This window comes from Budorcas taxicolor, chromosome 6, assembly GCF_023091745.1.
Source record: "Budorcas taxicolor isolate Tak-1 chromosome 6, Takin1.1, whole genome shotgun sequence".
Classification (NCBI taxonomy): domain Eukaryota; kingdom Metazoa; phylum Chordata; class Mammalia; order Artiodactyla; family Bovidae; genus Budorcas; species Budorcas taxicolor.
Genome location: NC_068915.1, coordinates 95,688,170 through 95,702,497, shown reverse-complemented (window position 1 = coordinate 95,702,497; position 14,328 = coordinate 95,688,170). Strand labels below are relative to the sequence as shown.

Here is a 14,328-nt window from a genome sequence, read left to right as displayed (position 1 = left end):
TTATGTCAGATGGTAAAGAATCTGCCTGCAATGTAGGAGACCTGGGTTTGATCCCTGGGTCAGGAAGATTCCTGGAGAAGGGAATGGCTACCCACCCCAGTATTCTCGCCTGGAAAATTCCATGGACAGAGGAGCCCAGCGGGCTACAGTCCATGACGACATAGCCGAGTGACTAACAGCAAATTCAATGATTTTAGGAGATAGCACTGCCATGTAGCTTAAGGCTTTGCCTAACTCTGGCCATATGAAGACCTACAACATTTTTGGACATTTGGAAACGTGGAAAATCTGAGGTACAATATAAGTCACTAATTACTTTATCTTTGAAGAAGCAATAAGATTTTCTCCCATGAATTACTGCAATCAGCTTCAGTGTTTAGAGGGAAAAAATTAGAAAAACCTCAAAGAAGATTAAGACAATATTAGTACCACAGAAAGACAGTCAAGATCATGATTTCCTCTCTAATTTTTTTTATCAACTTTTATTATTCTTATTTGCCTTATAGCTAGTGGACTCACTTATTATTCTGATTTGCTTCTGGTTATAGGAGTCATTTACATTTAGTAAACCATTAGGAAGGGAACTGTCTACCATGTTTGTAGTTAAGTCTTTCTTCTGGAAACGTGGTCAAAAATGACAGCTTGTGTGTAGAGCTCTGTTACAATCGGGCTTCTAGTAGAGTTGTCACCAGGTTGAGCCTAAAATACACAATCACATTATTAATCAGGTCAGTCCATGCACATAATTCACATTAAATGAATTTTCTTCTTGCTTCAGTGTTGTAGCAAATAGAACTAAGAAAGTTGTATCCATGGAAACATATCCAAGTTTCCCCCCAGATTCTTTTCCCAGGAGTGGTGATAATTCCAATCAGGAGCTCTGAGGCCCTGGTGGTGACATTACTGAAAATATCTAGGATCAAAGCAGTGTCACAGGTTCATACTTGTCTAGATTCCGCTGAACCCCACGGGTCACTAACTCTGCAGAATTCCCACGGAAGGGCTCTGCACACACAGGTGATTGTAGGGTAGTAAGTTCAAAAGAACCCTATCTTGATTTCAAGTTTGTTAAATAAAAATGTCTCAGATTTGGAATTGGTTCAGACTCGTGGAACAAACTACATGTCCATGGTGGGTTTCATGAATAGCTCCTTACTCGTTTGATAGCTATTTGATTTACATTTTTCCCCCTTTACATTATAATCCGTGAAAAAAAGATTTGGTCCTTTTACTTTTATACAGATATTTTGCCATACTTATAAGGCCCCCAGAGAGACCCTCTGGGAGAAAGTATTCACTAATGTGGTACTGGTAAGAGAGAAGACAGATCCGAAAAGAGCCAGATAGTATCTAATATTAGTCATTGGGCCTTTCCTGTATTTGATGTACAAAAGAATGCATGGTGTTACTTGCTCTCTCTCCTTCTCTTGTAAGAAGAGATGATAAGAATTTAGATCAGGGACTAGAGAGAAGCTTTGATATTACCTTTTTCCCCTGGTGTTCAATTTCTTGTGCTAGTGAGAAAGAATATATCAGACCCATCTTCTGTTGAAAGAATGAGTAAAATTGTAAAGATTTTGAAATGGGGAAAACAAAAAGAGTGTCTTGAGTGGCTTACCCATCCACGTTTTATACTATGTTTGTGCTATTTTATAACTCATTAAGTTGGAGAAAACTGATAATAACACAAAATATTCTCTACAAAGATGCAAACTAATTGTGCTCAGTGGCACACCACTGATTATTGCTTCATCTTGAGACCTGTTTTACATTAATTTGTAAATTAATTTCAATCTTTTTTTCTGTTTATGTGTTCTGAGTTTTGACTTCTTCAGTGAACTGCTTACAACATCTTACTTGTGCATTGCATAATTTATGAATAAACAAAAGTTTTGACACATTCATTTTACATCAGTATGAGAGTCACAATTATATCCTTTTTAGAAACACTATCTTGTCAATATTTTGGAGATTCCAGTTTGATGCACAGTGGATTCACATGACAGTCGAATAGCTTGAGTAGCTGCAGTGTGTCTCTCTTAGGTGACTTAAACTCTTTATTTCTTGGTTTCCGTTGGTAAATCCCTGGTAGCAACAGAACTTTAACTTTGTTGATTCTCTGTTTCTTCACATATTTCCCTTTTTACTATGTTTGTATTTTGTTTTTGCTTTTGGAACTTTCACAGTGAATAAATTATTCCCCCTTGGTGATAACTGTGATTTGGAACTTGATTTTATGGCTTAACCTTTGTGCTTTCTATAAATAGATGAATAGATTACTGAGATTTATTCTTTTTTTGAGTAAGAAACAACAGAAAATCTGATTTGTTATTATTATTTTTTCTTTATTTGTCTACTTGTCTTCTTCGAAGAAATTAAGAATCTCATGCCCATTAGGAAAGAGGACAACTTTTTTTATATACGGGCAGATTACTTTTTTGAGTTTACTCTTGAGTTGTGGTTATATTTAGACTTGAAGCTACAAGATCCCTATATGTCTGTGTGTATATATGTTCAGAATTCAGAAAGACCTTTGTATCTTTATGTATGAGTACATAGTATTTTTCTATCTCTGGAGAGAATTAATAAATTAGATTAATAAATCTCCTAAATTAAAGAAACTCTGTGCTGATTGTCCTGTAGAGCTCTTATGTAAATAAGTTCTTATGTAAGTCAAATATTTATAAAATTCCAGGAAAATGTGGAAATTAAAGTTTTGATACATTTTTTGTTTTTTTCTGTTTGTTCATGCAACATGAGAATTTTCCCCAACCAGGGATCAAACCTACGTCCCCTGTGTTGGGAGTGCAGAATCTTAACCACTGGACTGCCAGGGAAATCCAGAGTTTGGATAATTTTAATGTGCTATGATTAAAGAATATTCTCATAGAAATGATTTAAAATTTTAAGGTCATACAATTGAGATAAATATTTGGCAAATCAGAGTAGTGTAATAATTTTTGTTTAACACAAATAGCTTTTCCTCTGATTTATTGATGTGAGGTATAACATAAACATATGCTTTATTCTACTGTACTTGTGTTTGCTTTTCTTAAGCTTATTGATGCATACTAATAAAATGAGCTAACACGACGCTGATACAATCTGTAATATAATAAGAAATCCATATTCAACAAAATCATTATTCTGACAACTTTCTTTCATCAGTAATTTTGTTTTTTACTGTCAACTTGAATATAATTACTCAGATCTTTAGGTAACATAAAAACTTAGCTAGCTATTAGATTAAATAGCATAAAGAATATTCATGTGATACCCAGACAGCTTCTACTCATGATAGAATACTGAAAATTTGATGCCTAATTATTAAACTTAACTTTAAGTTTATATACTTTTGCTTATAGCCAATGAAAAGTTCCTATTTTGGCTCATGTTAGTGAACATGTTCATTTTTTCTCGTTAAAAAGATATGTGTGTGGCTATACAGAGATGCAAAGAAGGCAATGGCCACCCACTCCAGTACTCTTGCCTGGAGAATCCCATGGGCGGAGGAGCCTGGTGGGCTACAGTCCATGGGGTCCTGAAGAGTCAGACATGACTGAGCGACTTCACTTTCACTTTTCACTTTAATGCACTGGAAAAGAAAATGACAACCCACTCTAGTATTTTTGCCTGAAGAATCCCAGGGATGGAGGAGCCTTGGTGGACTGCCGTCTATGGGGTCGCACAGAGTCGGACACGACTGACATGACTTAGCAGCAGCAGCATACAAAGATGCAACATAAACTTCTCTTGTCTGTTAAAATGCCTTTGGAAGAAAGGAATTCTTAGTTATCTACCTCTAATTTTCTCCATGAAATAGAGTTACTTTGGTTGAAAAATCATAATTAATATGAATGGTTGAGAAGACATCATCATAAGCAATGTTGTTATTGTTTAGTCACTGAGTCTTGTCCAACTATTTTGCAATCTTGTGAACTATAGCCCACTAGGCTCCTCTGTCCATGGGATTTCTCAGTCAAGAATACTGGAGTAGGATGCCATTTCATTTTCCAGAGGATTTTCTCTACCCAGGGATTGAATTCGCATCTCCTGCATTGGCAGGTGGATTCTTTACCACTGAGCCAACTGGGAAGCCCCATCACAAGCAACAGGGATAGGCTAATACCACAGTCTCTTTGCTTTGTGTTTCAAAGAGAAGATAGTCTTATCCTAGAGTAGTGTATTTTTTTTTCAATTAATTCTTATTGGAATATAGCTGCTTTAAAATTCTGTGTTAGTTTCTTGCTGTACAGCAAAGTGAATCAGTCATACGTGTATATATGGATACATATATATCCACTCCCTTTTAGATTTCCTTTCCATTTATAGTGGAGGTTTTATAACAGTATATGTAGCTGTATATATCTATATATAGGTATATATATTAATATAGTACTAGATAGTAGTAATTACATATATAGTATATAGGGCCTTCTCTGGTAGCTCGGGCTTCCCTTGTGGCTCAGCTGGTAAAGAATCTGCCTGCAATGCGGAAGACATGGGTTCGATCCCTGGGTTGGGAAGATCCCATGGAGAAGGGAAAGGCTACCCACTCCAGTATTCTGGCCTGGAGAATTCCATGAACTATACGGTTCATGGGGTCACAAAGAGTCGGACACGACTGAGCGATTTACACTCACTCACTCGTAGCTCAGCTGGTAAAGAATCTGCCTACAATGTAGGAAGTCCCGGCTCACTTCTGGGGTTGGGAAGATCCCCTGGAGGAGGGCACAGCAACCCACTCCAGTATTCTTGCCTGGAGAATCCCCATGGACAGAGGAGCCTGGAGGGCTAAGTCCAGGGGGTTGCAAAGACTCAGACACAACTGAGCAACTAAGCACAGCGCAGTACAGTAATTATATATATAGTACTGGGCGTCCTGGGTGGCGCTAGTGGTAAAGAACTCACCTGCCAGTGCAGGAGGCATGAGGATCCCTGGGTCAGGAAGATCTTATGGAGAAGGAAATGGCAACCCACTACAGTATTCTTGGCTGGAGAACCCCACGGACAGAGGAGCCTAGAGAGCTACAGTCCATAGGGTCACAAAATGTTGGACAAGACTGAAAGTGATTTAACACACATATATATAGTATTAATTGTATATATAATTTTATATATAATTTATAGACTTCTGTAGCTATCATGTCAGAGAAGGCAATGGCACCCCACTCCAGTATCCTTGCCTGGAAAATCCTATGGGTGGAGGAGCCTGGTAGGCTGCAGTCCATGGGATCGCGAACAGTCGGACACGACTGAGCAACTTCACTTTCACTTTTCACTTTCATGCATTGGAGAAGGAAATGGCAACCCCCTCCAGTGTTCTTGCCTGGAGAAACCCAGGGACAGAGGAGCCTGGTGGGCTGCCGTCTATGGGGTCGAACAGAGTCGGACATGACTGAAGCGACTTAGCAGCAGCTATCATGTATATATTTATAAATATAATTTATACAATTTCTATATATTTATAATTTGTATGTGGTTATATAATTACACTATATACTGATATAATTATATATAAATAACTACATAATACATATGCAAGAGTAGTGCTTTCCAGGCTTTTTTTCCTCTTCTGTTATATCTCAGAACTCCTGTAAAATCTCAAGAATTACTGAGAACCACAAAGAATTTTTATGTGAGTTATAACTGTCAATATTTACTATATTGGAAGTGGAAATTGAGAAAATTTAAAATAGTGATTCATTTGACCATAGCTATGATGAATACATATTGAAATGTTAACAGAAATAACATCTTAGTGTATATATATATATATATATATATATATATATATATATATATATTATTTTGAGTTCATGGATCTCCTGAGAATTGCTGTGACATGACAAAGGAAAACGAAGGACAAAATCTGGAAGTAAATTTTACTTGCTTTGGTTTATAGTACTTGATTCTGAAAAGAGTAATGGCATGCTAAAATTTCAGTTAAGTTTGCCCTATCTTGATGGGCTTGCTTACTGGTTAATTTCTTTACCTACTATATAAAAGGTATTTTTTTTAACCATCTGTGTAACTGTCTAGGTAGTAAATATTTCAAGTCTTGCAAGAATAATTTTTTGTGCTTTATGTTGAGTTTATTACATTCTTAATTGTTTAAGAAAAAGAAAAATAAGAAACAAAAACAAGGAACAAAAATTCCTAATTTATAAAGAGCTAAGGTTCTTTATAGTCATTTAATGTTGTATTGTTTTAAATGTTTAAACAGTTAACTCGGTGTTGTTTTTGCAGCATCCTGATCCTACCTTAATCAAGTGTTCAAATATCCTCTGACATTTTTTAAAATTGATTTTTGCCTTCCTATAATTGAATCCTAAGTAGAGAAAAAATTAAACTTTCCAGTTATATTTTATACCTGAAACTATCTTTGAGATTTCCCACAGGGCTTGGAAAAAAAATCACAAAGATTTATTTTTTCACCCTTGAAGAGAGCTGCCAGAAAGAGCTAAAATTTTCTGTAGAATTCTGTGGGCAGATTTGCTATTAATAAATCAGAAGGGGTGTTCAGCCTTGCTGAGGTAGACTTGTATAGGTATAATGTTATTAACATAAATATTTCAAAAATTTTTGGGCAAGTCCCTGGAGTTATGTCATTGAACTTGCTGTCTTATAATATGGCTTTACCCTCAGGGAGAACACTGATTCCAATGCTTAGGAATATTTCCACCAGATTTTCCTTTATATAGCAGAGTTCTGGTGGTGCTGAGCTTGATGATAGACAATAGTAGCATAATGTTATGTGTCATCATTTCAACTATTGGTTTTAAAGATACAATTGTTTAGGTCTTACTGCAGACCTTACTAAGCCACTTGCTTGATGTTCCTGGTACAAACAATTGTATCAGGATTATTTATGTCATATCTCAATATTTTTTCTTTTATAAAATTTTTATTCACATTTCTGAATCAATTATAGCATTCACAAACTCCTTCGGAAATACATTTAATCATTATCCTTAGATGGTTTATCATATTTCTTTATTTGGGGTTGGAGAGGAGGCAGGGAATTTGTTTTGAATGCCACAGAGAGAAGTAACCTTTTTTGTTTTCTGCATTATTCTTATTCTGAACACTCATAAGACTGCTCGCATTTGAAAATTACTAGTAATAAATTGGAGAAGGCAATTGCACCCTACTCCAGTACTCTTGCCTGGAAAATCCCATGGATGGAGGAGCCTGGTGGGCTTCAGTCCATGGGGTCGCTAAGAGTCGGATACGACTGAGCGACTTCACTTTCACTTTCCACTTTCATGCATCGGAGAAGGAAATGGCAACCCACTCCAGTGTTCTTGCCTGGAGAATCCCAGGGACGGCGGAGCCTGGTGGGCTGCCATCTACGGGGTCGCACAGAGTCAGACACGACTGACGTGACTTAGTAGCAGCAGCAGCAGTAATAAATCACTCACCTATTTTAAGTCCCTCTTATCTACAGATAGTATTGTTTTGCTCTGATGCTTCCCGGAAGTGTCTCTTATAGTCACAGGTGAGAATCTATGTCTTCAACTAAGAAAAGCCTCAAAATATTGTAGAAAAGAACTGTGTACGTCAATTACTGACACTTCAAAGCTGAGCTAACATAGATTAGATGGCTTTCAATCTGCACCACCAATGGACTGAGTCAGGATTTCCAGGTTCTGCTTTGGCCAAAAGAGAGGACGGCATAGGACAGCTAACCAAAGATCCACTGGAGCAGGAATCAGTTATTACTGGGCTGAATGAACTCTTAAGAGAAATTTTGCTGTGGCTATTTGTCTGGAATATTGTTGATATTATTTAATGTTCTATTTTCAGATATCTAAGAATCACCCTATCTCCTTTTCGTTAAGTAATATGTAACACATACAATTTAGTAAAGTCTGTTTTTATAAAATGAAGCCAAACATTTTAAAATGATTTTAAAATGATAGCCGATTCCCACTTATTCCTCAGTCATATCTGACTCTTTGCAACCCCACGGACTATACAGTCCATGGAATTCTCCAGGCCAGAATACTGGAGTGGGTAGCTTTTTCCTTCTCCAGGGGACCTTCCTAACCTAGGGATCAAACCCAGGTCTCCCGGATTGCAGGCAGATTCTATACCAGTTGAGCCACAAGGGAAACCCACTTATTCCTCTAAGATTCAGAAAATTATATTGTCTCCTTTCTTTCCATGGCCATTTAGTTATTTGCCTAGGTTCAGTAAGGCTCTGTCATCTATAATTGTACATAACATAATTGTACAAATTGAAAAACCAAAGCTTTGCCTAGAATATCATACTTGAGTGGAAGCAATGCCTATAAAGTGCTGACATATTCCTTGACTTAAAAAGTCCAAGAATATTGTATATTATATGCTTGCTCAGTTGCTCATTCGTGTCCAATGCCTTGTGACCCCATGGACTGCAGTCTGCCAGGCTCCGCTGTCATGGAATTTTTCAGGACAGAATACTGGAGCAGGTTGCCACTTCCTCCTCCAGGAGATATTCCCGACCCATGGATTGAGCCCTCGTCTCTTTTGTCTCCTGCATAAGCAGGCAGAATTTTTACCACTGGTGAAGTGAAAGTCATTCAGTTGTGTCCAACTCTTTGCCACCCCATGGACTATACAGTCCATGGAATTCTCCGGGCCAGAATACTGGAGTGGGTAGCCTTTCCCTTCTCCAGGGATCGAAACTGGGTCTTTCGCATTGCAGGTGGATTCTTTACCAGCTGAGCCATGAGGGAAGCCCATTACCACTAGTGCCAGCTGGGAAACACACTCTATGTAACTAACTTTAAAATATTTGGGAGACCTAGTGAACAGAGGTGGAGAAGGAAATGGCAACCCACCCCAGTATTCTTGCCTGAAGAATGCTGTGGACAGAGGAGCCTGGTGGGCTGCTGTCCGCGGAGTCGCGCGGAGTCGCACAGATTCGGACACGACTGAAGGGACTTAGCATGCATGCATGCACTGGAGAAGGAAATGGCAACCCACTCCAGTGTTCTTGCCAGGAGAATCCCAGGGACGGAGGAGCCTGGTGGGCTGCCATCTATGGGGTCTCAGACAGTCGGACATGACTGAAGTGACTTAGCATCAGCAGCAGCAGCAGCAGTGAAGAGTTTACGCAAATTTATAGGTATTTCAGGTGAAATATGGTGGAGAGCATTCCTTGGGCTTGGTTTCCTAGCATCAGGTCAATAAATAATAGAGGATTTTAAAAATCCAATTTGAGATTTCTTGTGAAAATTTCCAAACCCAATTTAATTTAGTTTTTGTTCAAAATTATATGGATTTAGAGTTTACATGGGCAGCTTAAGGTGTCCAAAATGGTAAAATAAACCTTTTGTTGCATCTATGTAAAAAATCAGACAAATCTAATGAGAGCAGCTTTAACTTATAAGAATAATCTTTCTTTGAAATTATTATGATAAAGAGGAGAGGAGGCTCTCAGGGAAAATTGTAAGAGGCTTTGAGAGTTACACATCAAATAGTGGCTATCTTGAATGCTCATTTAGATTTTCTCATCTTTGATATTACAACTCTGTAAGTTCTCAAAGTCACATAATGATTTAAATACTTGCATCTGTATAAATGCAAGACAGTTGTACTTGATAGACTGCAACTAACTTTTGCATTGATTTTAGTAGACCAATTGTGCATCTAGTTGTAAAGTCATTTCAGAATTTCTTATTCCCATTATATGCCTCTGCTGTGGATTTTTCCTGGCGTCAACATTAATAGCTACCAGTTTGTCGTTAATCAATGAGTTAAAAGTCTTTGACACATTCAGTTTAGTAAAATACATACACATTCTACCTGAGAATCATGATTCTACTTTCTTTTAAAAATTGTTCGTTAACAGTAGATAACAAGAGTGCTAGAAATAATCTCATATATACAGCAACAACAACAAACATTGCAGTTGGTTGAGGAAATGTAGCACTTAGAAAACTGAATTCAAATTCACAGCATGTAAGGAGTTGCTATTAATAAAAGACTTCTGCCTGAAGTCACTACTAGGTCCTAGGAGAGATGGGACTCCAAGCCAAATATAAATACAAGTAAAACAAGATATTGGGATAAGATCACCTATTAAAAATTACTGAAAAAGAATAATTGACTAAACAAAGTAAAAAGACTCTAACCTTATTCTATAAAACCTGAGAAAAATTGTAGATTTTAATGTGTAAAGGAAACCAAAAACTTTGTATAAAAGAAACTATCAGTAAAATATTGCCCAGTCTTAGTATGGGAATCTTTTTGAACATAGTAACAATGGGAAGAAATCCGAATGGGACAATAGTTTGGACTATACAGAAATTTAAAATTTTTATGCCAAAAACATTATAAATGTTAAGATAGACATCTAAATTGTAATGCATCTTTAAAATATGACAGCCAAAGGTTTTCTACCTTTTATATATAGAATACTTTAAATTTAATTTTAAAAAACTGCTCAAACTCCATAGAAAGTTGTGTAGAGGGCAATAACTAATACAGGAGAAGAAATATAGTATACTAACATGCATGTGAAAGAAACGTTCACTCCTGACAACAATCTGAAGTGAAAATTAAAGTGACCTCTAATAAAGTTTAACTATAAGATTAACAAAGTTTCAAAAGTATGCAAAATAGAGCATGGTTTTTGGCAGTTTTAAACAGTTCAGGTATAACTAAATTGATACGGTCTAACTGCAAAGTGATTTGACAATATCTTTCTAAAGTTTTACAATGTATGTGTCTTTTGACTAAGCAATTTCCTTTTTAGGAGTCCATCTTAAAGAAAAAAATCTGAAACCTGGTTATAGAGAGTTGTTGTTTAAACCTAGGTAGAAAAACAGAAACCAACATAAGTGTCCATGAGTGGGAAATTCTTATATAAAAGACCAGTGCTTTATAGAATGGAGTGAAGTGTTAGTTGCTCAGTCGTGTCTGACTCTTTGCACCCTGAGGACTGTAGCCCACCAGGCTCCTCTGTCCATGAAATTTTCCAGGCAAGAATACTGGAGTGGGTAGCCTTTCCCTTCTCCAGGGAATCTTCTCAACCCAGGGATCAAACCTGGATCTCCCGAATTGCAGGCAGATTATTTACCTCTGAGTCAGCAGTGAAGTCCCTATAGGATAGAACGTTATTTACACTGTTTCACGGCTTGATTTTTCCATTTGATAATGTAAATAAACATCTATCCACACTAACACAACAAATTCAGTACACATAGCTTTAACTCATTTTTACCTAGGTCTTCCCTGGTGGCTCAGCTGGTAAAGAATCTGTCTGCAATGCGGGAGGTCTGGGTTTGATCCCTTGGTTGGGAAGATCCCATGGAGAAGGGAAAGGCTACCCACTCCAGTATTTTGGCCCAGAGAATTAAATGGACTGCATAGTTCACAGGGTGGCAAAGAGTTGGACACGACTGAGCGACTGTCACTTTCCTTGGTGGGTCAGTGGTAAAGAATCTGCCTACCATTGCAGGAGATGCAAGTTTGATTCTTGTGTTGGGAAGATCCCCTGGGGGAAGAAATGGCAACCCACTCCAGTACTTCTACGTGGGAAATCCCATGGACAGAGGAGCCTGGTGGGTTACAGTCCATGGGTCACAAAACAGTTGGACATGACCTAGCGACTAAACAACAATAACAACAATATTACTTCACTGCTATGATGTATCATAAATTATTTAATTATTGCTGTCAGTCATGGACATAGGGATTATTTCCACTTTTTATCTACTGCAATTAGCTTTTTACTTTTTAACAACTACTACTTTTACTAGTTTTAACAATAACTACTTTTTAACAACCTTCACTTTTCTAAGTTGGTACAACACCAGGAAGCAGTATCTGTTTACCCAGCCCAATTCAGTAGCACGTTAAACACATTCTCTCATTTAATCATCACAACAACCTTGTGTAAAATAGCTTTTTAAAAAAATAGATTTAACAGATGAGAAAACGGAGGTAGAGAAGTGGCCCAGAGGAGTTAAGGAATTTACCCTAATCACAAAGCTGATAAAAGTTTAACTCCAACTCATTTTCCCTATTGCCCCTCTTAAACAGCTTTTCTCTGCCTGAGTCCTAGGAGGTGTTCTCCAGCCTTTCCCACTTGTCCTGTTCTTTTCTAGATCATTTGAACTGCTCTTTGCCATTTTGGAGAGTCCTAGGTCCTCAGGTTTCAAGTGGAATTCATTAAAAGGCTTAGGCAGGTTTCTGAATATCCTAAAATATTTTTATGTTACTCTGTGTATGCCAGCATGTGTGCATTTTCTTTTCTGAGCAAATCTATAAAATGTGTCAGAGTTTTAAAATAAGGGGCTAAAATAAGTTGTGTTTCCTAAAAGGTTAAGAGTCTAGTTTCTGGAGCAGCCTCATGTGCTTGTGAGGTAGTGTTCTGGGTTATCAAGTTGGGGGCTGCCATTTATTTCTTTGTCTTATCATGATTTTTTTACTCTTGCTCCAGCTTTTGGAGGCAATATACATCATCAAAGCCACTAATATGTATGCTGAAGCTCTCCCAACTAGCAATAACCATTTAGAGGTTATCAGCATGGGATTTTTCTCCCTTGCCAGGAGGCTTGATCACTGTTCATGCTATTGTGTTCCATGTTCCAACATATTTCAGTATCCCTCAACCTGCTTTGGGATTTCAGTGCCTCAGAAACTGTAGGCATCTAATGGGGTGGCGAATTGTTGAATAGTCATGAGACTTGACTACTTGTTTAGCTGTTAAGACTGAGAAGAAATCATGCTCTCTTTGAATAAACAGGAATTCCTTGACTGTGGTCTTGACCAACAGAGACTATGCCTGACTCCTGTGTTTCTAGCACCTGCCTCTCTGACATTAGTTATCAGGTCTTTGAAACCATGAAGGAAACAATTATTTTGTTCCTATTTAAATCTTTTCATTCAGCTAGGAAAGGAAATGTTCCATTCTTTCCCATAGTCCTTGTACTGATTTGTAACACATTTTGTTAAAAAGAGCACAAACTGGGGCTAAAGCAGTCTTCCTCAAATTTCTCCATTCTCACTTCTCTTTTGGTCTTACTTTTGGCTCATTTGAAGAGGCCCTGATGCTGGGAAAGATTGAGGGCAGGAGGTGAAGGGGACGACAGAGGATGAGATGGTTGGATGGCATCACCGACTCAATGGACATGGGTTTCGGTGGACTCTGGGAGTTGGTGATGGACAGGGAGGCCTGGCATGCTGAGGTTCATGGGGTCGCAGAGAACTGGACATGACTGAGCAACTGAACTGAACTGACTTTTGGCATAATGTTTGATTAGGCTGTTCTTCTAATCAGAAGCTTAACACAGCAAATTTTCTTTGTCATGTATGTTTTATTATATACTTTCTTTCCACTGCAGTATAAATATATACTTTTATTTTCACTGAAGATAATAAAACTTGGATGGTGAAGGGTTGTCATTCACACTTTCATTACTAAGCATTTATATATATATATATATATATATATATATATATATATATATATATATATATATATAATTTTAAATTACATATTTAATTTTTTTCTTTGTTCCAGCTCACCTTCTCTGTGCCACACCTTGTATATGAGTTCATTCATATATTGGACTTATCTCTAGGGGTTGTTTCATAATACTGCATATAAAATTAAAATCAGTTTTCCAGGTCAGAAAGAGGGCATAGCATTTAAGTTTTAAGAGTTTTAATTCATAAAAGCTAATCTCTGTTGTGTAATTTTTAATGTATTCCTCAAGGCCATTGATTTTAGCAGCAGTTTGTTAAGTAAATACTTAATTTATATGTGGTAGACTTTCAGTTCAGGTATACCAGGTGATTGCCCAAGGGGAGAAAACATTTAAAAGCTTCTGAGTATGTGGGTGTTTTAGGGCTATAATCAACCAAACATTCAGTAATTTGGGCAGCAAAACCAGAAAACTGGCAAGGGCTCAGCTTTACTTAATAACTGCGACTGTGCCACAGTTAAAAAGCAGTACTTACAAGAGGCCTCTGAGGAAAACCCAGAAGCCAAAAAAGTGGTGCTGGTGACTCAGTAAGTGTCCTCTGCCCCATTAATTCAAGGTTGTGTGGAGGTGAGGGAACGCTGCTGGAGACTTGCAAGAAGGAAGTCATGGCTTCTCTTAAGCCTGTTCTGCTCAGTATGGGTTTTTCTTAAAAATGTCCGATAGGAAATATACCTGAGCCCTGTAAAAAGACAACCTGTAAAATTGAGGACCTTGGCTGGGAGGGTGGAGCTTCAAGAGAATAAATGCAAACCGTCTGCAGAAAGGATGTAGGAACGTTAGGGGCCCCCATTTTGAGAAGAGAATTTTCCAGCCTATGACAGGCTCCATCTGATTTTAACATAGT

General features: G+C 37.6%; 1 protein-coding gene across 1 annotated transcript in view; it reads right to left on the bottom strand.

Moving 5' to 3' along the window:
* Positions 1 to 603: 603 nt before the first annotated feature.
* Positions 604 to 14,328, bottom strand: part of CFAP299 (cilia and flagella associated protein 299) — a 689,564-nt gene continuing 675,839 nt past the window's right edge. The window contains exon 7 of the mRNA XM_052642206.1: positions 604 to 699. Coding sequence (XP_052498166.1) covers positions 604 to 699 — 96 coding nt within the window. The remainder of the gene's footprint in view (positions 700 to 14,328) is intronic.